Source organism: Poecilia mexicana, unplaced genomic scaffold, assembly GCF_051168715.1.
Source record: "Poecilia mexicana isolate PSO_F unplaced genomic scaffold, ASM5116871v1 scaffold_10, whole genome shotgun sequence".
NCBI lineage: Eukaryota > Metazoa > Chordata > Actinopteri > Cyprinodontiformes > Poeciliidae > Poecilia > Poecilia mexicana.
This window is the reverse complement of record NW_028263379.1, coordinates 8,496,832-8,524,240: the sequence shown is the minus strand read 5'-3', so window position 1 is coordinate 8,524,240 and position 27,409 is coordinate 8,496,832. Positions and strand designations below refer to the sequence as shown.

Genomic DNA, 27,409 nt, shown 5'->3' with positions numbered 1-27,409 from the left:
TTTGTTATCAGGTAAACACTTTCACAGTGCCATATATTCAGAAATAAAGGCAAAAAGCTGAGGAAACAAACAATTTGGGAACAATTTTAAGAAATAGAGAATTTTCTTAGTATTTCCACAGAGGCTTATTGGTCTTTGCATCTCTCAGGTTCCACTCTGGCTCTTGTGGAGGAATGTAGTCTTTGTGAAGCTGTTTTGGTGCTGCCAGCGTCTCAACTCGAACATTTGCTGAAGCCTTTTTTGCTGCTCTTGAGACCTGTTTAACATTTAGCATGAGACAAAACAAGAAAAAGAACATTAAAAAGATATAGTTCTAGCTGATGATTAGTAAAAACAATTTACATGAAATTAGATTAGATTAAGCTGAGATAAAACTTCTGTTATAGTTAGCAAATAGCTTTGAGTTTGTTCGAACCAAGGAGGCTTTGGAGCAGGGCCAGCCCAAACCTTTTTGGGGCCCTAAGCAGATTTTCATTTTGGGTCCCCCATACCATTTGTTGGTCCTCTTGGGGATCCTTAGCAGCCACTTAATATTTAAAAATCTGAATAAGATGACACTTTACAGACAGATTTTGCTTTCTTACAATCCAGATTGGTTCCTCGAAGCGCCCCAGCTGGTAGCAGATGTTGCTCTGCTTCAGTTTGGGCAGCGACAACTGGGCGAGTCGCTGAGATATCCGAGCTGTTCTGGACGCTAAGGAGACGATGGAAGCTGCGCTCTGTGGGACAAAAATGGAGAAAGTTCAGTTTTTGTTTATGTAACAGAGCTAAATGATACAAAAGTTTAAGCAGCTTTAGCTCAGCAACTGTTCCAGTAAAGTTTGTCCAGACTGAATGTGAGGTTTTCCAGCGTCGTACCTCCCTGTTGCTGCGGTAGTCAGGATGGGTCTGTTTGGGTTGTGAGAGCTGCAGCAATCGAGCGGTGATGATGACGTTTCTCACTCGGGGGTCAACGTGCCAAATGGGACAGTTGTTCTCACACAGAGGTGTGTGAAGGGACCTGTGGGACAACGGAGTGGCACTTTTAACATCTCACCTGGGATCATCTACACTGCAAAAACACAAAACCTTACCAAGTAATTTTGATTAATTTTTAGTGCAAATATTGCAGTACACTTGAAATAAAACAAGACTAATTTATAAGTAACTTTTCAGAAAGGTGTGGGAGATTGTTTCAAGTCAAAACTTTCATCAATATTAATTAAAAAGTATTAATTCTGCTGGCAGATTTTTTTTTACACTTATGGGGAAAGTATCTTGTTTTATGTGAAATAATCTGCCAATGGAACTAGTACTTTTTCATCAATATTAAGGAATTATTTACTTCCTGTGTCTTGCTGAAAAGTTACTTGTGTTGTTTGAAGTGTACTGAGATATTTTCACTAGAAACTCAACCAACATTACTTGGTACGATTTTATGTTTTTGCAGTGTAAGGTCTTTGTAATCTTCCTCTCAATGGATAATTTGAGCAATTCCAAATTAAAATACCATAATTTGAAATTAAGTTAAAACAGGAAGGACTTAATTTGCTTTTACTGCAATGATTTTTCTTTTAATTTGAAATACTACTTTTGAGCGACGGTCTGTCTCTGGGAACTTTTAATTTGAAAGTACAGGGCCTGTTTACATGAAGCGACAAAAGCTGCATTTAAGAAGGGTTTCTTCTTCTTCACTTTTATTTTATAATGATGTTATTTGTTTGCATAATTACTTTCATTATGGACTTTTAAATATCTGATGTCTGTCGGATTACATAATTTGAAAACTTTAAATGATTCGGTACTTAGAATTTTTTTTTTTTTACCAAATACATTTTACTTTTACTTGAATAATTTCTCTAATGGATTTTTCTTCCATTCTCATAAATATGTGTCACCTTCACACTCCTCTACAGTGTCAGTGAATTTTCTCCTGGTGGTTTACGATATCCAGTTTGTTTATTCCAATTTAAGCTTTACATGCTTTTTTCCAGTCATATTTCCCTTTAAGGCTGTATATATTTCCATTCTCCACAGAGTTATTTTTCCGCTTTATTTATCTCTCCACTGGGGATAACTATAACTAAGGGTTTTTATTCCCATCACAGAGCATTTAAAGTTGAGCCTCTGGAGTTTTTGTAACTGAAAATATGAACACAGTCTCCAAATCCAGCAACAGCGAGTTCATGATTTATAAAAAGATTTCCGTGGTTGTTCCACGAACATCCCGGGGGTCTGAACTGTGTACAATACGCTCCATTGTCTCGTCTCCCACAGCCTGACATTGAAATAACAGATGCCCGAACGCTGGTGTCGGACCCGAGCCTTTTCACGTTTGAACAATATGATATGCTGCGTTTGACTGCGATTAAAATCAAGACTTTGGATTGTGGCCGCCACGACATGAGCTCTGTTGGGAACATGATATGAGGATAAAACAGGGAATGTCATAAATTTGTCCTGCTGTCATTAGTCATCAGAAAACGCAAATTTTACCTTTCACCTACAGATTGCAGTTTATTTTCTCCAGCTCTTTTTGTAAGCAATCAGAGTCCATATTCTTCTGCAGTTTCATTGTAAATCTTTAACTGTTTTAATTGGACCTGGGTAAGACTGGCAGCAACACACCAACAACTACAAATCAAAACTACTGATAGCAAAACCCAATAAAAATACATCATTGATAATAAAGGAAGAAATATAACAAAGAGCAAACAACCTAAATACAGGCCTAAAATGAATGAAGCAGCATGGAACAGCAACAATTTTATCAATATTAAGGAATTATTATAATTAAGGACTAATAATATTAAGGAATAATAATAATTAAGGAATAACAGGCTCCTATATTTTGCAGAAAAGTTTCTTGAAAAAAAAGTTTTGTCTTATTTCAGGTGTTTTAAGACATTTAGACTTGTTATACTTGTTATTTTGTGTTTTTACTGTGTAACTGAACTGAAATTATTTATTTGTAAAGTGCCTTGAAATTTCTTTTGTTGTAAGATAGATTTTGGAAAACATAAACAAATACATTTCTGTATAATTTTTAAGTAAATACATTTACCATACATTGAATAACCATATATCTTTGCATATACTAATCAAATTTACAAAGTTTATTTGATAAAATTATTAATCATTACCAATACATTTTCCCTATAATTCGCTATACATGATAATGGATATTTATAAAAAATAAAAGTACATATATTTTGGGATTTATAATGTATACTGCAATATATGGAAAGCAGCAATATATTTTTCTCTGTATTTAAATATATTACTAGAATATATTACATATATTTTTAATACATATTTTGTATGTTAAAAAATGTATAGAGAAAATAATATATTAGAATATATTCCATTATATTTCCAGTAACTCATTGGTAAATATATTCTCTTTTTGTAAGGGCGATCCATACTTCCTTATTTCCTTACCTGGAGTCTCTCAAAACATCGACAGCATTTCTACTAATAATATATAATTAATATATACATAATTAATGTTATTAATTCTGTTAAAAAATCTCAAAGTGTGATGGTTTAAAGTCTATATGTTATATTTTAATGAAGATATAAAGATACAATTATTTAATTTACTCTCTCTATGACTTTAAAGCTCCTCAAATCCCATCATGTAAATCAGATCAGTGACATTCACATGACCTTGAACTGTAAAAACATTCCTCCATGTTTGTCGTTTTTACCCTGGCTCCTGAGGGCCGCGGCTCCTCGTTCTGGGCGCTGACAATCGCAGAGTATTTTCATACTGAGACGTCTTGGAGGAAGGATGCCTGGTCTTCCTGAAGACGCTCGCCTCTTCCTCCTCGTCATCCTCCTCTTGTTTCCTGCAGAAAAATGGAAGTCATTACGTGTTGTACATCTCAGACAAAAGAGCGAGAAGGAAGAAGGTGGAGGCAGACAGAACAATGGTGGAATGTAACTCCTGGTTTAATGTTGGATGTGTGAGTGGAAAACCACCTGAAGGCAGGAAATATTTACATTTTCATATATAGCAAGGACTATATCCTGACACATGATGTGAAAATTCTCATTAACTCAAATAAGAACTGATTTTAATCATAAAGACTTTATAAAAGTGTGGTTTAAGCAATTGTTATGTATGTTTTTATGCAATATCTGCATAGAATAGGTACAACTCTGCAAAAACATAAATTATACCAAATAATTTTGTTCTAGTTTGTAGTGTAAATATTTTAGTACACTTAAAATAAGAAAAATAACTTACAAGTAAACTTTCAGCGAGAAACAACCTTGTTTTGAGTCAATATTTTGTTAATATTAATGAAAGAGTAATTATTTCTCTTATGGGGAAAATGTGGATGCATCTCCGACATTTAGCAAGCAGAGCTTTATAAAAGTCTCAACAGAAAAAATCCCTCTAATGTTTTCATCTCCACCCTTGAAGCCAAACCAGCTGATGACTCCTATTATCTTCTGCTCCAGTGTAATTATCATTATTAGGGGTCCTTCCTGTGTGGGCCTCTGATTAAATTACCCTGAATATCATTGAGGCAGAGAAACAACAAACTCTCCCTACAATCCTCCCTTATCACCGACCGGTGGAGCCTGACAGCTCTCCGGGGAGATCGCCTCCGACCTGGCATCGGTCCTGAACATCACTTTGCAGCCTCTTACATCCACTTTGTGAAAAACTCCCCACACAAACACGCTGATTTACCGCGACACTGAAAGCCTGTCAGCAAAACACAAGCAGTCCTTCCTTTCTATCGTTTTCCAGACGGTCATCAATAATGCTGCAGGTGCCTTGCTTGCCTCCAGGGGTCCTCCCTTGCTGAGAAGTCTCTTTTGTGTTGGGCCAGGTATTGGATTCTTGCAGTCGGAGTAGCTTTGAGTGCGGCGGTGGAGATGGGCCATATCGGCTCCTGGTTGCCCCAGCTCACATTCTCACTGATCAATAAAGGGACAAACAGTTTCCAGAACAGCTAAGTTTAAAAAATGCACTAAAGGGGGAAGAAATTTGACATTTGAAATCGAAAATTACGTTTACACTGCAAAAACACAAAATCTTACAAAGTACCGGTAATTTTGGTCTAGTTTCTAATGCACATATCTTAGGTTGTGCAGGAGGCTACATTTCTGCTTTTCAAAGATGCATAGTTGTAAGATGCGTACGTGTTTGCAGCCATTTTTCACATGTGAATGTAAATGTTGAGTCAGAGGTTTGTGATCATCAGCTGATTACTTGGATTTAAAGCAACAGAGGCCCTAAAACAGCTCATTAAGAAAGGAGCTCAAATTAAACAGAACTGAGAATACTAAAATCTCACTAAGAATAATTTTGTGCAAAAAACTGCAATAAACAGATTTTGTATAGGCCATAAACCTATCTTAGCCTGGTCAAGGAAAGAGGCATAATAGGTCACCTTTAAAATGAATGAAAAAGTATTAGTTTCAGTACTTGAGTTATTGACTTAAACATAAATGTTGATGAAAAGTTGAAAAGTTAGTTTTGTCTTATTTTAAGTGTACTCTCGAATGTAGACCAAAAATACTTAAGATTTTGCAATGAAACACAGCTATGAAGTTCAAATAAACACACAAAAGAAATTTCACATTTTAAATCTAAAAGAATAGTTTAACAGCTTGTATCAATAACCAGACTGAGTTTAGCTTCTATTCGGATGCAGTTTCAGGTTGGATCAGTGACCGAATGTCTCCAAGCTGAACATTTTTAAGCTCTTAACCAGATCTGCAGAGGTCACTGTGGGGCCTTCTGCGGTTTCAGGAAAGAAAAGCTCGAGCTTCTCACCAAGGAGTCGTCTCCCAGACTGTTTTTGAGGTTTTATGCTGCGCCAGCTCCAAGATTCTGCCAAATCACACACAATCCACAAGACATGCATCCTCGTTAAATATGAGGGGAATTTAAGGGAATCTGGGATCAGGTTCAACATGCAATCACCACCATAACTACAGCCGATATTATAACTCATAACAAACTGATAAATACATGAACGATAAAACAGCAGCACCTCTTTGAGGGACCAAATCTCGGCAGGACACCTGCAGGTTTAAATGCATCAGAATTATCAAACCGAACTGATTTGAAGATGCAACGAGGAATCCGTGAACTTACCTTGTTTTCCAGACACCATCTTCACCGACTCCGCTGGACGTGCCACAATAATCTGCTGCTGTTGCTACAGATCCATGAGTCCCTAGCAACCAGCTGATGAGTCCTTGAAACTGGAGTCTGCTTTGTTACAGTCTCAGGATGTTGAAAGTGATACAAATGGGTCAGCGAGCAAAGAAGGATGATCTTCTGTTACCGATTCAAGACTTCATTTTAACATGACTGAACATCTGGACCTAAAGTCTGTGCATCCATACTCAGATGCCAAATAAAAAATAAATACTTTCAGCACCTTTTCTGATAACTTCGAACTTTTTGTAAGCTGAAAATAAAAATGTGTTCCCAAATCATCACAAAATGAAGTTGCGATATTACCATGATGAAACGTCAGGATGCCATAGTAATATCTAAAGGTAATAAAGGATGTGCACACTTAGTTTTCTCCCTGAAAGGTTAAAGTTAGTTATTTTCTTAAAGGTTTTTTCACACTGAAGGTAGAAGAACTCAGGAATTATTCAGCTTTATTTTCCATTATATTGTGGGGAAATTTTGGAATAAAAATCAATCAGAAAGTTTTGTAAAAAAATTTATTTTAAGCGAAAAAGAATATTGAACAAATATTTGTCTTTTTTATTGAAACTTTTAGTGTAGCTCAGCTTTATGAAACATTTGTAAATTGAGTGAACTAAACAGATTTAATAAAAAAGGAAAAGAAACAGAAAATGAAATGGGTAAAATAAAAACATCCACCTTCTTAACAGCTTAAAAAAAAGAAATTCCGTCAACTTACGGTCAAAATAAACATTTAAAACAGAAAACAGCTTTCACACAGTAAATAATGGTGATGCATAGTGTTTCTGCTGCAGGTTTCTAATTTGAAACTAACAGAAAAGTTTAAATATAAATGAATCGGCTCTTTGGCGCCTCTAAGTGGCTGAAGATGTAACTGCTCTAAATTTGACCAATAACTAAATATATTTTGTTGCTCACATGAATAAAACAAAAAGTGCAGACTTACTGTTTCCCTCCAAGAGACTTTAATGGGTTTATTTTTCTGTCTGCTATTTATTATTTTCTTAAAGCACATTAATTAAGAAAAATAAATGTTTTAAAGCTTTGAAACACCTAAAGCATGTAACAAAGTCGCCCTGAACTTAAAACCTTTGATGCCCTCCCATTTCTTTAAATAAGAATGCAAATGAAAAAAGTAAAAGGATTTGTTACATTGGATCAGCAACACTGCATAATTTCTAAACCTCCATGATTTATCTGTCTCCAGAAACCATCTGGAAGATCAGGTCCCGAGCATCGTGGACCCCTGAGCTGAGCTCCGAGTCGCCCTTCCTCACATATGTACCGATGAGGAACAGCTGGCGGTCCCCGGCTTCAGACAGCGACAGAGCGTCATGGAGGTCAGTGATGCTACAGGATGTGGGAAGATCCTGGAATTAGAAGATAACCATGACGACACACCTGGCTCAAAATGAATAAAGCAACTCTTTTGACTTCATTAGCAGTAAAACTGCTTATTTTATTTTTTTATTTTTATTAAAAAAGGACCTATTAGTGCAAAGTTCCACATGTTTGTACTTCCATTTGGGTTTCTACAGCTTCTAAAAACAGCCCAAGCACTGAAAAAACAAAAACACCTACCTGTTTTTGACAATAAGTTGAAAACAACTTGCTTCAAAAAAAATCGGAATGTAGCAAATCATCAGGCACTGCCGTTACCTAGCAACCCCAGCTAAGTCTAGCCCGTTACCTAGCAACTCAAGCTGAGCTCCAGCACGTTTGTTCATCTGGCTGTAGGCGTACGAGTTGTGCAATGGCTGCTGGAAAAGCCAACAGTTTTGTTGCTGACTTACAATCCAGAAACCACTTGTAGCATTCTTATTGGTTGTACATGAGGCTCTACTTTTGCTTTTCAAAGATGTACTGTTGTATAATTATTTACCTGTTTGCAGCCATTTTCACACGCAAGTGTTAGGGGGCGTGCCCAGAAGCAGCTTGTTTGGATTTAAAGTGACAAAATGCCCTAAAACTACAACATCGTATTAGGCCCATTGTAAATTTCCGCCAAAAATTGTAGAAGTTGAGATTAATATGAGAAATCTTCTCAAAATACTTGGAAATTTTCTGAACTCGTTAAAGTCAAAAACTGAAGAAGTTGAAAATGTAAAATTTTTGTTTTTTTCTTGCAAATGTTCGACTATTAGAACTCAGAAATTTCCAAGTTTTTTTTCCCAAGAAAAATTCTGGGATTAATCTCAAATTTTCTATGTTTTTTGGCAGAAATGTACTCCCTTTATCCATCTACAATGGCCCTGATGTGCAGACGTACTAAAACAGGAGTTCAAAATAGGCAGAACTGAAGTAACTAAAATCTGATCATCTAACCATTTTGTGCAAAAAATGTAATGAACATGTTTTGTGTCGCCCACAGATCTATGCTAATCCAGTAGGTCACCTTTAAAATGTGTGACATCCGGGATTGGTTTTTCTTCTCACCTGTTTGTTGGCCAGCACCATTAAGGGCAGGTTGGGGTGAAGGGCCAGCAGCTCGTGTAAATGTTTCTTGGTGACTGGAAAAAGCTCTGGGTTGGCGGAGTCGACCACAAACACCAGCAGCAGAGCTTTGGGTGTGTACTTCTGCCAGTACGGCCGCAGATTCTCCCCACCGCCGACTGAAACAGACACAAACTGAGCTATAAGCTACAAAATATAAAAGTACAGAGTCACCTGTAAAACAAACCTACATCAAACCTACATTTTTAGCTAATGAGCTTTGGATTACAGTGTTTCACTGATCATGTGTGAGATAAAGTGCTGCAAAAACATATTTTCCCTCTTACTGGTTTCTTCGTTTTAAACCCAAAATGCAAATTTTTCATTCATGTGCAAAAAAAGCTATGTGCTGAAAGATAATACACTCTTAGCAGTAATTAAGCAAATTCTGTACAAAATAGATAAACATTTCAATCCAAAAAATAATCAAGACAACAGATGTTACACTGCAAAAACACAAAATCTTGCCAAGTAATTTTGTTCGAGTTTCTAGTTCAAACATCTTAGTACATTTGAAAAAAAGACAAAACTAACTTACAAGTAACATTACAGAAAGAAATACAAGAAGCAATGCTTGTTACAGTGACGGATTATTTCACTGTTTTTCCCCACATGATAAATGAATTAATCTGGTAATGGAGGTAGGACTTTTCATCAATACTAAATTATTGAGCTCATATTTCTTGCTGAAAAGTTACTTTTTAAGTTGATTTCAACAAGATATTTGCACTAGAAGCTAGACCAAAAATATTTGTACCTTTGCTATAAATGATCAAGCAAACACTAAAATAATGCTAAGTTGTTTTAGGCAATAAAATGTTGAACTATTTGTTCACTTACCATTTTAATGTATTTCTAATACTGTATAAAAAAGGTTTAAATTAAATTTCTGCCAGATGTGCCATTTTTCTTCTCTGATTAATCAATAACTAGAATAATAATTCGTAATAACCCTAAAAGATTTAAAAACCATGTTTTGAAGATGTAGAGTAAAATTCTGCTGTCCTGTTATTGTTGTTTCACTTTTAATAACTTCAGCCATAAACTCTCTACAGAACCACGAGAAGAAGAATAAATCAGTGAAAACGACTTGGGGCCATTTTAAATCTCTGCGTCGAGGAAAAGCCGATAAGTTCAGACTCACTTTCTAGAAACTCGACGTCCATGTCGTCTTTGCTGATGGAGATGGCATTAAGGCCCTGCGTCGGCTCCACGTCCTGCTCCAGACTGCCGCTGGAAAAACAGTGCATCAGGCTCGTTTTCCCGGCTCCGTCCAGACCCAGAACCAGAACCTGGGTTCCCTCTGACTTCACAGGATGGGCCTGGAATACAAAACACAGCTGTAGCAACACTTAAAAGAATGCAAAAGACGAGCTTAAGCATGACTGAGTCCTGCATTGTTGATGAAATTAAATCTGCACCAGTGGGGAGAGAAAATGAGCTGAAAAATTTAAAACAGATGTTTAAGACTTTCAACAATTGTTAATTATAGAGTTATGGATCTTGTAATTGGAGTCAGGAATCAGAATAATTATTTTTATTCTTATTTGTTACATTTTGGTTGATATTGTCTAGTAAACACCAACAAAATGTGTCATCTTTTTTTTCATGCTTAATTATTTTTACTGCCGTCCTTTTGACATTTTTAAATGAACTCTTATTTGAAAAAACTTTTAAACCGTTTCAAAAACATGTATAATAAAGTAAATCAAAATAGCAAGCATGCTCCAAGTAATAAAAAAAATGAACAAAAGCTACAAAAACTAATTACTCCAACAGGCTGTCACCGTAACCCGCGAAATATTACATTTTAATAGATATGCATTTAGTAACTAAATGTTAAATGTTTAGTAAACCATGGATAAATAATGAAATACATTTCCCAGAATACAACTCAATAACTTCCAGAGAACGTGCTCTAACATGTTACAATATGGAGGTTTAAAATTAAAAACTAAAACTGAAGGTCGTTTCAACAAGTAGAAATATTCCTGAAGTTACCTAGAGTGAATATTTCTAACGCCTTAACATTCACAGTTAGAAAAACTCACTTTTACTGCTGCTGTTGTCGCAGCCTTAGCGGGAACAACAGTTTCTTCTACCGGAGCTTTCTTCTCCCTTTCCACCTCCACTTTCACCTTTTCCCTGCCATCCTCTCCCGGTCGAGAGTCGAGCTTATTCCGTTTGCGGGACGAACCGTAGCTCCAGACAAAATAAGCGACTCCGCCTGCGAGAACGGCGGAGGCGCCGAGGACTCCGGCATTCCTCAGACCGAGCATGGTGCTCAACTGTCGGCTTAACTGCTGCGTAGTGGGCGCCGGTTAGCGTGTGAAGACATCATCTAAATAACAAAAAAAAAAAAAACGGAGTTTGTCTATGCTACTCCATGCGACACTGCTCTTCAACAAGTGGATTAAGTCACAGGAAGCTCCGGATGAACTTCTCCATGCCAAATATCCGGGTGAAACAACTTCTGTTGATGCAGTTTCAAGAAGTGACCACCAGGTGGAGCAAATCTGTTTAGAGATGATAAAGTGAGATCTGACCAGCAGAGGTCGCTGCTGTTCCTGATTTGAGATACAATTATGTTGAAACTGTGCATGAGCTTCTTATAAATTCTTTAATACACTTCTGGTGTTAAAAAAGCATAAATATTAGCATAAATTCAATATTGTGACATATTGAAGAATTTGCATTATGTTGTGTGCAAATGTTTTGAAATTCCAGATAAGCTTCATAATGCTTTAACTCAGAATTTTTGAGCTTAACAAAAGTCAACTTAAACATTTAAGTTCTTAAATGTTTAAAGTTGACTTACAATTACTTTCCCCATTGGTCAATTTTTCTTGCAGTTTAAACACTCAACTGAAGAGTAAGCAGCTTTTATCAGATTTTTTGCAACTTTATTGACCTCGTTTTATTTGCTTATAACAATAAACAAAAAGCCCTTAACTTGTCACTCAACGTTTCATCAACAATTTTTAATGGCCTTTAGCCAAAAAAAAAAAAACAAAGAAAAAATTTAAAGTGCTACGAACTTCTTAAAGTATTTCCTTGAAAACTAATAGAACCAGCTAACTTTCTAGAGTTCAGGGTTATCCCGCCTCCTTCATCACTTTGTACTCCGTGTATGCTGCAGCCTGGCTCATTTTCCTCAGAGGAACCCCATGCCGCTGCTCAGGGGTGCTCAGCAGCCAGATCTTGGTGTTGCTTTTCTCATCCGTCCTTCCCAGGTTCTTCCAGGTCCGGGCCCGCAGAGAGGTATGCGTCTTCCGTCTTGGAGGTTTCTGTACCTGCTCCCCATCTGAGCTGAAAGAGTCTGCCTTCTCCACCTCTCTGTGTCTCCGGGATTTGGATGTGGTGTGGACATTGCTGTAGCTCTTCTGCTTGATAGAGGAGAGAAGCCTGGCTCTGCTGCTGCAGTCTTCTTCCGGATCTTTACCCACTTCACCTCCAACATTTTTCTCTTTGGGTAAAGCCCTCTGCTGCTGCCATGAGAAGAACTCATTTATACACTGTTTTAGGCGGGAAGTGAAGTCCGGATGAGTAATATTGACATCAACACGGACTTGCGCGGCCTCCTTCAGCTTCTCATAGTGGCTCTGGATATCGGCCATTTCTTCCAAGATCTCTGCCGATTGGAGCTCCTCCAGTACCAACGCCTTGCTTAGGAACTCTTTGCATTGAACTTCCGGTTTTGTTTTCTGCTTCTGGAAGGTCAGAAAATGCGGCATGGCTGTGTAGTGGAAAGTTTTGGTTGCAGCAAGTTTGTGATAGATGTAGAGAACATCATGGTGCTCTGCCTCCTTAGACTCCCCGAGGAACCTCTGAACATGGCTCCAATCCTGCAGAGCTAGCCTGATCAGGACGGGTGTGGAGGCCGGCTGCGTGTGGTAGAAGGCGAACATCAGATACAAACCTCCCACCCGGATCTGGTAGCTGTGCGGAGGTAAGAAGTACTTCACAGCTGTGGCCAGAGCTACCCGGCAGAACCTCTTCATTTCGGAGTTGTTGGTGGTACCGAGGAAGACGTCAGAAAACTTCATTTCCCTCCAGATGGCCGAGAAGACGCCATACCTAACCGAATCCGTGCTCTGGAAGCGGGACAGCAGCTCCTCCACGTCCTCGGTCAGCGGTTCGTAGAAGAAATCCGTGTAGAAAGATGGCATAGTGTCCAGAGAAACTCCACGGAAAAAGTCAAACCAGTTACCTGCTGTCCAACTAACAAGACAGGTGTTTCTTATTAGTGACTAACAACACCGCCCTCTAGTGGCTTAAGAACTATTTTGTTACCTTTTACTTTCGTTTCATACCCACTAATGATGCGTTCCAGTTGAAGTCGGAACTGGAAAATTTAGACTTCAAAGTTGGAAAAATCAACCCCGTTCTAACTGGGAAACTGGGAGCAATTCATGTAACCCACGTCTTATAAGGTGGACTTCCCGTTTCAATATGGCCGCTCCTCGCATAAACGGTTCTAAGATTAAGTTTATTTCACAAGACGTCTGATAATTTAAACTGACTGAACAAGTTAAAAGTGGTGTTTGCTTATGGAAAGTAAAACTTAAAATTATGTACTGCACAAAATGCTTGCAGGCATCGCCATGTTGAAATTTTGAAATTCGGTCATCTTAACACGTCACCTCGATATGACGGCAAGTTCAGCTCCCAGTTGCAGTTATGATGGAAAATAAAGCATCAGATCACTCTCGTTTACAAATATTTGTATTAATTTTTTTTAAAAAGCCATTAAAGTGCTCGAATCTTACTTTTTAAATTAATTGAATATTTAATTTTGGTCTGCACCGGAGACCAAAATCCAGGATAATTGTTGACTCTTTGGGAGAGAATTATAAAACACAACTATAAAAATATTTTATCTGATCGAGTTCCTTAAGGTAGAGAATGTTTTTTGGAATGACAAATTCCTAGCAGAAAAATATAACATCAAAAATTACTTTAAATCACTGATTGTCAAAAAGAAATTGGGCCAGAAGATATTGTACAGTTTTTATTCTTGCATTTAAATTAATAACTGGAACCCAGGACCAGACATTTGGATTTGGAACAAAGCCACTATGTAACTATAAAAATAGTCATAAAAGCATTTCTATATGTAAAATAAATTTAGTTTCACTCTATAAAGTGAAAAAAGTTTTTTTTTCATGTTTTTTTTAAATATGTAGTTGTATATAAATGTATTTCTAGAGAAAAACAAAAATGTTTAAAACAAAAGCAAACAGACTCGTCGTTCAGAGATTTATTAAGACTTAACAAAATGGACGCCTGTTGGGCCAAAATAGTCGTATTTTAGCATGCAAGTGAATCATAAGTTATTATCCACTGCAACACTTAAAAAAAACATGCTTCCCTGCAGCAGACTGAAATTGAAGAGATATATGAAGAAATAAAGGTGTAAGGGTGTGTGTGTGTGTGAAATCCCTAAGGATAGCAGTGAAATAAAAACCACAGCTTATTGTGTGGAAATAAATCTGTTTCTTTGAGCTTCCAGACAGCGCAGGTCATAAAATGGCTCTTAGTAATAGTTTAAAAAGAAAAAATAAACAGCAAACAATGTCAAGGTTATCAAAGTGACAGTTAAGGTCCATTCTGACTTTTTCTGAAGCTGTAAAATACAGTTCATTTTTCTTACAGGGTTAGAAAAATACCATTCATTGCACAGTCGATGCAAATATACAGTTCAGCTGTTTGTAGTTTTCTTGTTCTGAGCTAAACAAAAGCATAAACACTATTTCCAAACAATAAAAAGCATTTTTATTGAGTGTCCTTTAATTACTTACTGTAATTTCATCATCTATCATCAAAATAAGATACAGCTGCAGGAGAGCAAAGAGCACGTTTTGGTTGCACATCTGGATAAATTACCAGAAGAGAGGGGGGAAAAAACTAAACTTGAAATGAAAACCTCCAGACGTCTCTCTGTTGTTCATAAACATCACTACCAGCCTCCTTTGCCGCCCTTCTTCTTCTTCTGTGGTGCCTTTTTGCGTGTGGCTCCAGATGAAGGTTTCTGCTGTCGTGGAGGGACCACGCCGCTGCCGCTGGGCGCTGTGGACGAGCCGGTCACCAGCCCAGGTCTGGGAGACGTCGGGGGGCTGGTGGCGGTTTTACTGGCGTCACTGGAAAAAAAGAAGAACCGCACTGTGGTTAGACAGAGGACACAGACAGAGACTGAAAGATTTGACCTCCAGACGACATTCTGACAACAGGATTAGTGGCTTTGCACTGTAGTCTAAGGTTCAGCAACTCAGATTAGTTCTGTTTTAGGTAACCTTTTTAATAAAAAGGACCTTCAAATGTTCCAAAACAAAGCAAATCAAAAAGGCACTGAACATGAAGACAGGAGGAGTGAAAGTAAAATATTTTCCCATTGTTTTGTTTATATAATTTTCTGTTTTGATGATGTTTTATAAAACGGTATGCGGGTTCGTTCACTCACAGTTCGGCTGAAGCTGCTGCCGTCGCTCCCTGGGTGCCTTTTCCTATCGCCTCCTTCTTCTTCCCCTTCTTCTTGCCTCTGTAGTAGGAGCGCTCCCTCATTGGAAGCCACCTCTCCGGGTCCGGTGTCGCTTTGGGATCACAATTCTTAGGAAGTTTGCCTTAAAAAAAAAAACAAAACAAAGAAAAAATGACGTGGGACCGGTTCTGTCTTCAACAGACGTAGGAAACATGAACATCGGCATACCTTTCTTCTTTTTCTTCTTCTTTTTGACCTCGCCTTGGCTGAAAGAAAAATAAATGATCAGTATTTACTGATTATTACAAATCAAGCATTACTCTTTGGTGTAAAAATTTTACCCAATTTCCTTGGGAAGGTTTTCTCCGACCACTTTGCCGGCTTTTTTCCTGACATAAGTGGCACCGTGAGAGTTCTCCAGTTCGTCCACGTCCACATTGAAGGACATGGTGTCTGCAGACGGCAGGTGCTTGCTCAGCCTGGAGACAAACTTTAAGGACGCTCAACAAATCTGTGCCAAAACCTTCACCTTGTTTGACATGCAACCAGGAAAATTCAAGCACTTTTCAAGCGTTTTCCAGGTACATTTTCAACTGTTCGCTTCAGATGTGGTATTTAACTGTTAAATCACAGTTAACATTGTGATTCATTCAGTTATTTTATTTTTAATAACAGTAAATAAAGAAATAACTGATACTTTTTAAGTGTTAAAAAGTATCTGGTTTTAACCGTTAGAATTTCCAAATTTGGGCTTTTAATTACAAAACTTTGCAGTTTAAATATCAAGCACTTTCAAGGACTTCATCCAGAAATCAAGCACTTTCCAAAACTTGAAAACGTCGAGTTGAATTTCAAGGATTTCAAGCACCAGTACAAATCTTGTTCATCATTCCAATATTTTAATAACTTTTTTCATCATTCTACTCTACAGCTAAAAAAAAATTAATTCCTGTCAGAAAAAAACTGTAAATTATTATTCTAAGCAACAAAAACCAAAGAATGCTTGAATTTACAACATCAAGTGAAATAACTTTGAAAGGATACGATTTGGCTTTATCCGTGTCCACCAGAGAATAAGCAGAGATAAGTTGTGCCAGTGTGTGAACGTCGTTTGTGTTTTGTCTGTGTTGAAAAGAAGAAAATGTAAATAAAAACAAACAAACAAAGAAAAACGTACATCTGGAACAAAATCTGGAAGTGTTTCTGCAGGACTCACTTCCACAGTTGCTCCAGGTCACTGATGGCTTCTTTTTTACGTCCGTGCTTCAGTTTGAAGTTTGCAGCTTCTCGCACCAGAGCCAGATGTGCAGCAGATCCGGGCTGTGGTGAAGACGAAGACGAAGAAGACAAAGACGAAGAAGAAGAAGAAGAAAGTATGCTGAGACTTTTATAAAACCACTTTACCATAAACCAACTCAAACATGATTCTGAGATCGAATATCTACAGCCTCCTTCACCGTTATTGGCTCTAAATCAGAATTTATTTTATTACATTGGGCATGAAGAAAAGCACCATTAAATAATAATAATTAAAAAAAAACAGCAACTCTCAAAGGCAAGTCAAATAATTTAATAAAATAATTATAAATAATATATCTCAATAAATATGAAAAGTATATTGGAAACACACAGAAACAATTGGGACACTAAGGGCTAAAAAAATAAAGAAATAGTGGTAAAGATGTGGAAAAGCCTTAAACAATTTCATTTTATAAAGCAGAAACATTAAATTACACTGAAAACTGGAAATATATCCAACCTTTAATATTTTTTACATTGAATAAATTCCAATTTTATGGAATAAATGTTTTATAAATACCAAAGGCGCCACTATTAGTGGTACTTCTACTGTTCATACTTAAGAGTGTTTTGATCAAGTATTAGTTCCACTGGGACATTTTTCCACTTATAACATGAGGGATATGTCTTCTTATCTTACTTTGTCATCAATATTAAGGAATTATTAATTACTTAGAACAAGCTCCTATATGTTGTTGACATGTTAGTTTTGTCCTATTTCAAGTGTAGTAAAATAGTTGTATTAGAAACTAGACAAAAATACTTAGTAAGGTTGTGTTTTTGCTGTTGTTTCCAAGGCAACATTAAGGAAACAAAGCTGAAAAACCGACTAACCTGTTCCGCTTGGTAATACTCTATAGCTTGCTTGAAAACGTCAATAGCACCGTCGATATCCTCTTCATGGGAGTACATGGTTACTAGAGCTGAAACCTACAACAATAAACACATTTCAAATAAAATACTAAACTACCAGATCACTTTGATTTTATAGAAACCCTTAATAATCTAGCAGTCCCTAAAAGAGTAAATATTCTCACCATTCCTGCTTTGTGCTTGAACTCTTCAATGGATCTGAGGACGTCACAGGCTTTTGTAACGTGACCTGAACAGCAGAAGCATCAAAGACGGGTTTTATTTTTGGTATTTGTCATCTTGCTATGAGTTAAACACATTAAAGCTGAATGACTCCCACACCTATCTTTAAAACATAAGCATAAAATAAAAGGAAATTTTGTCTGGAGCGGGTCAGTACCTTGTACTAAATACAGTTGTGCCATTGTTAGTTTAATGCCAGATGCGCTTTCTGGGTTTTGCTCAGAGAATTGCTGCAAAACAAAAACAAAAAAGGTTTAAATCACTGATCCTCAAACACAAGCAGATATTTCCAAGAACAGTAGAAAAAGAATAACAGTCATCTTAATGTTTCCCTGTGAGATTATGACATGTTCTAGTTGTAAAATGTTCCCACATTTGGCAAAAATAAATAAAATTTATACTCATTATCAATGAAGGCAAGAAAAAAATAGTTTTAGGAATCATTTGTTTTGTAGTTGGTTGGTTTTAGTGAGATCTGAAAAATGAATTAATTATTATGATCTTTATAGTAATTAATTGCAAATTAGTTGACAATTATTTCAATAATTGACTCATCACTATTAATCATTTCAGGCCTACTGTTGATCTGAACAGTAGGCAGCATTTCATCCAGACATGACGGATGTGAATCAGGGTGTGGATCAGGATGCTCACCTGCAGGAGCTCCACCGCCTTGCTGTGCTGCTTCTCCCTGCACAGCTGAGCCGCCTGGATGAGGACGGGTCGAGGGTGACCCGGGTTCTGAGACTGAAGACTGGACGACAGTTTCCTGCACTGGTCAGCCTGTTTGCATCCAGACCACAAAGCCAAATTGGATTACAATAAAGCGATAAAATGCAGAAGAAGTGGATGAAATCAGAGCATTTTCCTCACCTGATTAGTGTACATGGCCAGCAGCGCTTTGTTGAACTCGATGGCCTGCAGCTGCTTCTTTGCCAGTTTGTATTCCACACCTTCTGCGTTTGTCAGCTTCACTTTTTTCTTTGAGTCGAACACGTTTTGGTCCTAAAAGAACAGAAAGGCTGTTATTATCAGGCGTTTTTAGTTGAGGAGGCTTCGCTTTAGGATGGCTAGCTCTGTCCCTACCTTATTGATTGTGATGATGTTGTTGGCGGTCACAGCCAGAAGCCCGACATCAGAGGGCCTGGAACCAGATCAGATTACCGTGGATCAGCCATTCAAGATGTTAAAACGAGAAACACTGTTTAAAATGAGCTGACCTGAAGTGGTCATGTTCTTAAAAATCTGCGTTTCCATTACATAAAGGGCTAATTGTTTTATAATATGTAGAGTTTGTCAGGAACCTCTCAGGTTGCTGAATAGAAAAATAAAAGATTAAAAGAATAAAGTACAGATATTCATACAGTACTGTCTGTAGCGCTTGAAGAAATTTTAAAACTTCACTCCATGAAGTGCATTAACTCACCAAAGCCATAAAAATCAAGTTTTTTCCATCATGCTACAAATGTTCTCCGCTAAACCCTCAGCTTTTGTTTTATCACATCCTCATATTAGTAGGTACCGGCAGCCAATTTTTTTTCTTTAGATTTTTGGTACTCTAAATGCATTTTTCTACTAAGTGTATTACCAGAAAAGAGCAGAAAAAATTTCAGCCCATTATCTCTAACGGTTTTTGAGATTTTGGGGGTTAGGTGTACCTTCCCACAAACGCACCTTGGAGTAGAAAAAGATGTGGTTTTTGAAAGTCGATTACTCAAAAAATAAATCAATTTAACACTTATTTGTAATTACATTCTTTAAATAGATATAAATTATATTGTAAAACATGAAAATGTGCAGTATAATTAGCTTACTTTAAAAATGAAGGTTCTTTAAAAAATTGAATTTTTAAAATAACAGAAATTTCAATATTTACCCTGACAGCAGAGATGGTATGTTTGGGATATGATATTAAAAAATATATATTGAAACTAAGGCCCAAAAGCCATTTTTCCCAGGCTGCTATGTGATTTTAACAAGCCCAATTTTTTGTAGGGGTCTGGGACAGTCAAACAAAAAATTATTTGGCTGCAAAAATGCTTCCTAAGCTAATTTGACCGACGGAACAAAATTTCAAAAATAGACAAAATTGAGTATTTTTTGACCACTCCTCAAATTTGTATCTTTCATTGGATTTCAATGAAACTTCTTTAGTACAAGTAAATTAGGTTGCTGAACATTATAAAGACATCCATTTTTGGATACCTTCAATAGTTTCCTTAATATTGCAGGTAGGAAAGATGGATTTTGAGGCGTTTTTTAAAAAATTCGTATTTTAGACAATTTTTGACTTGCTCCAAAATGTTTGTTGTTTTATGCGTTTCATAGAAACTTCCTTCCTAGATGTCAATTAGGCTGCTGCATCAGATAAAGACATTTACTTAGGGCTATCTTCAGTAGTTTTCTTAATAAAGCTGGCACAGAAAATATAGATTTTTCCTTTTTTTAATGGAAAATTCACTATTAGCGACCATCTGAAAAAGTACCAAAGAAGGTGCCATTTTTCATAAAAATTGTCTAGAGTTTATTCTTTTTGGACACATCCAGTCACTTCACCAGACAAAGCACTCATGAAGAGGTTAGACACAGCTTCCCAAGATGCCTCAGTTTGATTTTTGAGGAGAACAAACTGCAGAATTGTTTGGAATGTGCAGGCCAAGGACGGTGGTCTTGGTCGACGCCCTTTTCCAGTGAACAGTAGGATGTATTTTAACGAGTAGTAGTCATCATTCACTGAAAAACAAGAAAGCAGCAATGAATATTCTCAATATCAAATTTTTTTAAGCTTTACATGTATTTGAGCTTCTACTGAAATTAGATACCCTGATTTTCTTTATTGCTCACGTTGATTTTGACTATAAAAATGAACACATCTTATTGTTAAAAAAAACACAAAATAAAACTAATAAACATGAAAAAACACCATGTTCATTTGTTTATTTTTTCATCCATGAACTGTCATGTCGGATGTTTTTCTGTACACACATTGGAAAATCGATCGATTTCACAGACTCGTCTGTGAAACCTCGCACGTTTGTGCTGCGATGTCACCAGACAAGTAAAATTAAATAGAGTCTATAAAAAGAGTCCGATATGAGAAATGAAGTAACAACGCATCTTTAATAACTAGGATGTATAATGAGCATTGATATTTTTGTTTCTTAACCGCTGGTTGTAGCGTAAGCGGCACACTAATGAAAAAAAAAAAAAAAAAAAAAAAAAAAAACCCATTTCTCTGAGAATATACAATCAATATTATTTATTTCATTGACCAGGTATCTAAATTCACACATATACGCTCCATCTTCTACCACTCCGTTTTGTATTTTAAGCGTAAGCTATATAGAAATCCAGCTAAAAACAAGCAGCTTGCTAACAGGACGGCGAAGTTAGAGAAAGCCCGACCAGATCGGCAGAAACCGCCTTCCCACACCGGATTAAATAGCTACAATCACATATCAAAATAACGCTAACTATTATCTTTACATTACTTTAAAGATATCTGATGTAAGAAGGTGTGTCTAACTTACCCAAGTATGGAATTAGTACGTCCGGAATAGAGCAGTGATCCGAACAGTCAGCAGCGTCCACAGAAGGCGGCTCCATTTTTTTATGCTAGAGGGGCGACGTGCCTTTCGTTGATGATATGCTCGGCGCGTCACGCACATTGATTCTACAAGTGTGATTCCTGTATTATATTAAAGCTAACAAATTAATCTTTATTTTGATACCCAGTTTGTCTGGTTTATTTTTTATAATTCGTTCGCTATTTGACGAAGTTTTGATACTTTTATGATTTACAAAAAAACTAAAAAAATAATCCTTGACAAACCGGGTATGTAGAGAAAGCCTATAGTTTAAGGTTTAATATGATATCACTGTTGACTCATTTGGTCATATGTTCGTGACGCGCCAACTGATTTTCTTGAACTATGTGTCAGGAGGGGCGTTCGAATTAGCATAAATAATGCGGCTTTTCGAAAAAATTATGAAAATTACTGGGAAATTTAAAGTGTTTAATTTGCTTCAACATACATAAAACTGGTATCATTGGAAAGGAAAATCAATGAACTTTAACACAGTAGTGTTGCTTTTGGAAAAAAAATATTCTAAAAAGGACTTTTGATGGTCGGAAGTTAGGGCATTTTCTATGATCAGCGCGCGTTCTCTCCCATTCCTGAGTGGAAAGAGCGTCGCTGCCGGTACCTAATATTAGTCAATTTTATTGACAAGTTGCTTTTTCAGCTCAGCTGAATGAGCACCATTAGGATAAAACTTAATTAGCTTGTTGAGCTTTTATATTTCTAAACAGAACCGCACAAAGTGAGTTTATAAACCCACACCGGCCACCATCTTTGCTTCTGGGCCGCTAAAGGATGACCAGCGGCGCCCTCTACTGGATGGCAGCCAAATTACAACAATGAAATAAGGTCTAATCGATTAAAACTAATTTTAACCAAGTAAACCATTAATCCACAATCGTAAGTTTATTAATCGTTTGCCTCCCAAGTAAAAATATTTTTAACACTATTATCATTTCAGTAACACGTCTTGTGCAGAGTCTGGACTCACTTGAGCTTGATGACCTGGTTGTAGAGCTGCAAAGCCTCGTCTGTTCGGCCCTGCAGCTGCATGATGTACGCCATCTGAGAATGGATGACCGCCAGCTCTGACTCGATGTCTTCTTCAGTCACGTCCTGAAACAGGCAGACAAATGATCGCTGTCTGGTGGCAAAATTAAACAATCTTCAAGCGACAAACACAATAGCTGATTTTAAGTCGAATGCCTCTAAAACGAATGATCAAATTAATTCACAATTTAATAAATAATCTAAATATTGTAATAGTTTTGATTGTACAGTTTTTAAACAGAACAAAGGCTTCAAAGTTAGCTCAAAAAGTTTCAGTTATAACATTTTGAAGGTGTAAAATGACTAGAGAGAGGTCTATTTTATCAACTTCCAGTTTAAACTTGTATTTCACATTCTAAACACCTGTAAAAAAAAAAAGAAGAAAAGCTTAATTTTATTCATTTATTTCTGTCCTGTTGGACGTGGAACATTTTGCATATAATTAATTCATAGTTTGATAGAGCAAATCTGTGTGCAATTTATTTTGTGATTGTGGAATAAATACAAAACTGCAATGCAATAAAATATATAAAAATATAAATGAATGAGTTTCCTTGGAGGAATGTGATTTAAAATTACACTAAACAATAGATTAATAAAATAAATTGAGGAATAAAGTCGCATTTAAAAATTGTCCACACTGACAAATGATTACTAATAAATGGAAATATTGTTTGCAATGATTGACATTTGCTTTTATTTTTGATCAATTTTTATATCAAAAGCAAATGTTTAGTCACATGATCTGTACTGAGAGGAATTAATTGGGTAAAATTCTCTAATAAGTAATTAAAGTCTGGAAATCTTTTATTTTAGCAAATAGATTATGTGTGCAATTATCTGGAAAATATTTTATATATTTGCAAAAACAAATAAATTTACAATGCATGATATGCCCTTTTATGTACTTTTATTATAATAATAAACTCTTGAAGAATTATGAGCAGCAGCTTTCATAATCTTCTCAAACCTGTTATTTTCTCAATAATTCACAATTTTACAAACTTGTAGGATAATAACAGGCATTTATAGCATCTGGAATTATTTTTTTATAGACAAAATAAAAGCAATGACTTACCGAATCCTCTGCCAATGAAACTCTACAAAGTTCTGCCAAAAACAGAAAAATATTAACCAGTTAATATCAAACACTTGATTTAAACATGAATGGAAATGTAGCAGTTCGACGAGGTGAGTAACGATAAACATGCTGACCTTCCGCTTGCCGTAGTGTGTTGAAGGCCTCCGCCAGCTGCCCTTGACCAATCAGAGCGCAGGCAGTGTTGTAACAGAGCTCATACGTCGACTCGGAAAGACCCAGATCCTCCTGCAAAGGTAAAGATCGACTCTACATCAGTTTTTAAAAAAACAACAACAATAAAATCACATTCAAGCAACTTTATTCAGTTTATTGTGAATTTTTGGGTGTTTAATTTGGTTCTGACCATTGATGAATGTTTAGTGTTCAGCTTTTCTCAAAAACAAATGAATATAAAATAAATAATGAGTTTATTCACTCAAGTTTACAAGTTTCAGAAATAATTTACAAGTTCACTATCTTACAACACTAACTATGCTCGAGTGAGCAGGAAGAAGAAAAATCTTGCATAAACCCTTTCTCTTTCTCAATATTTACAAAATAAAATTTCACATTAAGTTAGCAATATAAGTTGCAAACCGTATATCATTCCCTCCATTGTTGACTCTAAAGTGGATAAAACTTAATTATTTTTTGTTATAAAGTGTTTTGAATTGGCTCATAGTGGAGCATTTTTTCAACTTCTCATTCAAACTATTCCATAATTTCACTCCATACACAACTGTTTTAAAGTAGTACACACAGTTTTATTTTTGAAATCATACTTCCTTCTGTTATTTCTGTCACTTGAGTTTAAGACAAAGAACTTCTGTAAATGAATTGGCAAAAATCTCTTTAACCAAATCTCTTGGTTTCAAGATATTTGAGTGAATAAACAATAAGTATGTTCTCTATTATTCACTTTATATATCATTCTCGTAGTTTATCTTGTGTCATAAACAAAATAAAAATAAAACATAAATAAAAACATAAACTGAGAAAAGAAAGCTGAATCGCCACAATATGAAAAAAAAGTATTTAAAAATACTGAACTCGTCAAAATTGTAGATAATTGTTAATTTTACATGTTTTGTAGTGAAAAAAGATGAAATGTGATCTATGTTTGAGTATTACCATCGGCACCTTCTCCCACTGACTCATCGCAGCCACTACGGCAGCCAGGTTGGTCTTCCTCTCCTCCTCGTACTCATCCTGAGAGTTCCTGATCAGGTCTGTGTAGACAGTCTTGCACTCATCGTAGCGCTCCAGTCTGTACAGCTACACAAAGAGAAGAGTTCAGATCATCTGACACACTAATAGGATCTGAACAGGAAGCATGAAGCCACAGTGCACCAGGAAAAGTCATTACACTGAACAATAAAAGCTTAATCTCTGTCTCCATGACGCCATTACTGGGATTTAGTAGAAAATTAAACCAGGACATTAGCGGGTGTAATTATGTGTATTTATAGTGATACATATCAGAAATACAAGCTACATGAACACCAATAATAAGTACAATTTTCTCCAAGAAAAGACAACAGTAAAAACATTAAACAGTCTCACCACTTGACCATAAAGTTCCTTCAGCTTGTCTGTCTGGTCAGGAGCACTTTCAATGGTCTTCAGTGCACTTTCCACTCTGTTCAGCCGATACTCACAGTATGCCTTCTCAAATACGACCTCACTAATATATAAAAATATAAGAAAGAAAAAAAGAGACAAAATTACACTTCCCAGATTCAGACAGTTTAAATATGCACTCTAATCAAACTGATTCTTCTTTTGTTCTAAAAACTGAAGGTTTTTGTGATTATGTTTATTTTTTAAAGTATCACAAAACTATTAATTTTATTAATCGCTTTGAACCGATTATTGAAATAATCGCCAACTAATGTAGTAATTAATTCATCGTTAAATGGAGCACCCAGACTCAAAAACATTAATTTGCTGAAATTACAAAATCAGAGCAGTAATTAAGTCAAAACAGCACAAATTATATACATTTTGCTCTTAAGATATATAAAAAAACCCTGTCTGTAAATATGTTGTGCTCCTCAAGTGACATAGTTTTAACATCACCTGGTTCAAATTATGCATAAGAAAGATCTCAGATTAAGTACCTTTTGCTATGAAATTATTAGTTAATTGAAAATATATTCCACAGATTAGTCCTACACTGTATTGATGTTAAGTCAAGCACAGTGGGATGAGTTTCTCACATGTTGAAGCATTTTTTAACTGGAGCTACAAAAGATCAAGTGTGGAAAAAACAAATTTTTATTGCATCTTAGTTAATAAAATGTTTATTTGCATCTTTTATTGCATTTCTAATGTTGTATAAAAAAGGCTTAAGTGTTTAAATGAAAATCTGCAGGAATTGCCAATTAATTGTTAAATCAATAGAATACTAAAACAATTGTTAGTTGCAGCCCTATGTGAAACATAAACAATTTAATATTTTGGTAGTTGTTTACCTCCCAAGCACTTTGGTGTGAATGTTCATGACGTTCAGCGCCTCCTTGAAGCTCCCATTCTGAACAAGGCAAACAATCTTACAGTGAAGGGCCGTCACATCGTCCCTGTTCTCATGCAGAACTATAGCAGAGGCAGAGAAAAGAAAAACAAGTTATTAAATAAAATAATAAAAGCAGTTTTAACAACCCAGTTTTAGTTTGTAAACAACTAGGGATGCACAGTTAGGAACACTACATCACAACAACATAATATCCTAATATTCTGAAGACCTAATTAATAATTATAAGTGCACTAATCTTTTATTTTTTCATTTTATTCACTACTACGTGAAATAAAAAATATCTATCATTTTGATGCAATGCAGTATCATGTCCTTTTGCTACTTATGCAAAACAACGAAATGTCAATGTTAAATATGTGTATGTGTGTTTATTATTTTAGTTTTAACAGATCTGACTTTGACTTGAAATCAAAATATGAAAGTTGAAGTGGTAATCAACTCCTCTTAGCTCAACAGTAGGTCAGGGTAGGGACACGTCATTGGTCAGAATACACCGGTGCAAAATCTAGTGAGAAAATTTAACTCAATAATGACGTAACATAAAAACACAACACACCTTCCTCGTCTGTTTCATAAACTGAAACACTGAGGTTATCAAACAACAAAACACGGAATGTCTCTCTTAACAGAGTTGACATTTTTAGCTTAGCAACATGCTATTAAGTAGCAATGATCCCCAGCAGAGTATGTCGCTAACAGCGACCGCGGCTCGGGTTTTAAAGACGGCCCTGTCAGGAATCGACTCTTACTCTTAGAAAGCGCCTTCAGAGCTCGGGTGTAGTCACCACTCTGTCCGCAGCGGTTCACTTCGGTCCATAGCGAAGCCACGGCCACCCCTCCACTCGCCATCTTTGCTGAATGGACCGACAAGGTAGGCGGAAGTAGAATGTGTTACTTCCGGGCTGGAAACCAAGTTTTAAAAAACAAAAAAATCAACATTTACACATTAAAGGACGAACATAATAAAACCTTGATATTTGATGCAGGTTTATTTTGGTGAAGCAATTAGCATTTTCCTTTAAATTTTTTCATTTGAAATTGTCGCAGTCGCATGACGCCTTCATAGCCACCGATTAAAATCGGAATTCGGCCCTGCTGTCAGAATGTGGAAACAGACAGTAGGCCGAGCTGTCTTTCAAACAGGGAGCTCCAATTCGTCATAATTGAATAATGTCACAATGTTGTGATACTAATGTTGGAGAAAACAGTCGAAATAATAGGCTAACAAAATTTTAATAATATGAGAAGAAATAGGCATGGGGACACATACAAAATTCAGATCTAGACACAGCTGATATGCAAATTATGTGAAATTTTAATTTCAGCTCAAGTATTTACTCAAGAGGCAGAACACCAAGGCTTGTTTACAACAACAACAAAATCTAGAGCTGGCATATCATATCACATTGAAGTTCGTTGTCCCAATGTAAAAAAAAATATGAATAAGTACTAAAGGTAAGTACTTCTGCAACACATTGTACAGTCAGTGAATTCCAGCCAGATGCAGGTTTTTCGCTTTTAAAGTACTTTCTTAAAAAGAAATTACAGTCATTCAGTGAAGCTACTCCAGTAAAATTAAAAAGTACAGTGCAGTTAAACTAATTGTAAAAGTTTTTTCTCCTCAAAG

General features: G+C 36.2%; 4 protein-coding genes across 5 annotated transcripts; all 4 read right to left on the bottom strand.

The window, feature by feature from the left end:
- On the bottom strand, positions 1–6,119 carry spmap2l (sperm microtubule associated protein 2 like). Its single transcript, XM_088009683.1, has 7 exons — positions 6,101–6,119; positions 5,712–5,833; positions 4,780–4,949; positions 3,690–3,830; positions 859–1,000; positions 585–719; positions 1–256 (listed from the first exon to the last, which is right to left on the bottom strand). The coding sequence occupies exons 1-7, from the start codon at positions 6,117–6,119 to the stop codon at positions 107–109; spliced, it is 879 nt and encodes a 292-aa protein (XP_087865809.1). The 3' UTR covers positions 1–106.
- A 551-nt stretch (positions 6,120–6,670) lies between these two features.
- On the bottom strand, positions 6,671–12,816 carry arl9 (ARF like GTPase 9). Of its 2 annotated transcripts, XM_088009390.1 has the most exons (5): positions 12,740–12,816; positions 10,714–11,003; positions 9,807–9,984; positions 8,606–8,781; positions 6,671–7,539 (listed from the first exon to the last, which is right to left on the bottom strand). In XM_088009390.1, the coding sequence occupies exons 2-5, from the start codon at positions 10,939–10,941 to the stop codon at positions 7,363–7,365; spliced, it is 759 nt and encodes a 252-aa protein (XP_087865516.1). In that variant the 5' UTR covers positions 10,942–11,003; positions 12,740–12,816; the 3' UTR covers positions 6,671–7,362. The 2 variants fall into 2 exon arrangements, with proteins under 2 accessions (XP_087865516.1, XP_014844089.2); XM_014988603.2 differs by lacking the exon at positions 12,740–12,816 and having other exon boundaries at positions 10,714–11,154.
- On the bottom strand, positions 11,544–13,300 carry LOC106918675 (snRNA-activating protein complex subunit 1-like). Its single transcript, XM_014988602.2, has one exon. It carries the CDS (start codon positions 12,829–12,831, stop codon positions 11,758–11,760), a length of 1,074 nt encoding a protein of 357 aa, XP_014844088.1. The 5' UTR covers positions 12,832–13,300; the 3' UTR covers positions 11,544–11,757.
- A 607-nt stretch (positions 13,301–13,907) lies between these two features.
- srp72 (signal recognition particle 72) lies at positions 13,908–26,679 on the bottom strand. The gene is made up of 19 exons (XM_014988601.2): positions 26,532–26,679; positions 25,721–25,841; positions 24,810–24,930; positions 24,378–24,521; positions 23,381–23,492; positions 23,244–23,275; positions 22,107–22,231; positions 18,621–18,678; positions 18,408–18,539; positions 18,189–18,317; positions 17,692–17,764; positions 17,477–17,541; positions 17,274–17,369; positions 16,357–16,460; positions 16,185–16,262; positions 15,482–15,619; positions 15,369–15,406; positions 15,123–15,282; positions 13,908–14,802 (listed from the first exon to the last, which is right to left on the bottom strand). The coding sequence occupies exons 1-19, from the start codon at positions 26,629–26,631 to the stop codon at positions 14,622–14,624; spliced, it is 2,007 nt and encodes a 668-aa protein (XP_014844087.2). The 5' UTR covers positions 26,632–26,679; the 3' UTR covers positions 13,908–14,621.
- Between the last annotated feature and the right edge of the window lie 730 nt (positions 26,680–27,409).

Coding starts and splice junctions, on each gene's coding strand:
- spmap2l (XM_088009683.1), bottom strand. Junction 4,950..5,711: donor CAGTGACCTCTGCAGATCTG/GTTAAGAGCTTA, acceptor TTTTAAACTTAG/CTGTTCTGGAAACTGTTTGT. Junction 720..858: donor ACTACCGCAGCAACAGGGAG/GTACGACGCTGG, acceptor TTTGTCCCACAG/AGCGCAGCTTCCATCGTCTC.
- arl9 (XM_088009390.1), bottom strand. CDS start 10,941: ATGCTCGGTCTGAGGAATGCCGGAGTCCTCGGCGCCTCCGCCGTTCTC. Junction 9,985..10,713: donor CGACAACAGCAGCAGTAAAA/GTGAGTTTTTCT, acceptor TTTGTATTCCAG/GCCCATCCTGTGAAGTCAGA. Junction 7,540..8,605: donor TGGTGCTGGCCAACAAACAG/GTGAGAAGAAAA, acceptor TTCTAATTCCAG/GATCTTCCCACATCCTGTAG.
- LOC106918675 (XM_014988602.2), bottom strand. CDS start 12,831: ATGCCATCTTTCTACACGGATTTCTTCTACGAACCGCTGACCGAGGAC.
- srp72 (XM_014988601.2), bottom strand. CDS start 26,631: ATGGCGAGTGGAGGGGTGGCCGTGGCTTCGCTATGGACCGAAGTGAAC. Junction 18,540..18,620: donor ACATCATCACAATCAATAAG/GTAGGGACAGAG, acceptor CTGTTCTTTTAG/GACCAAAACGTGTTCGACTC. Junction 16,263..16,356: donor GACCTGGAGCAACTGTGGAA/GTGAGTCCTGCA, acceptor TTTTCAACACAG/ACAAAACACAAACGACGTTC.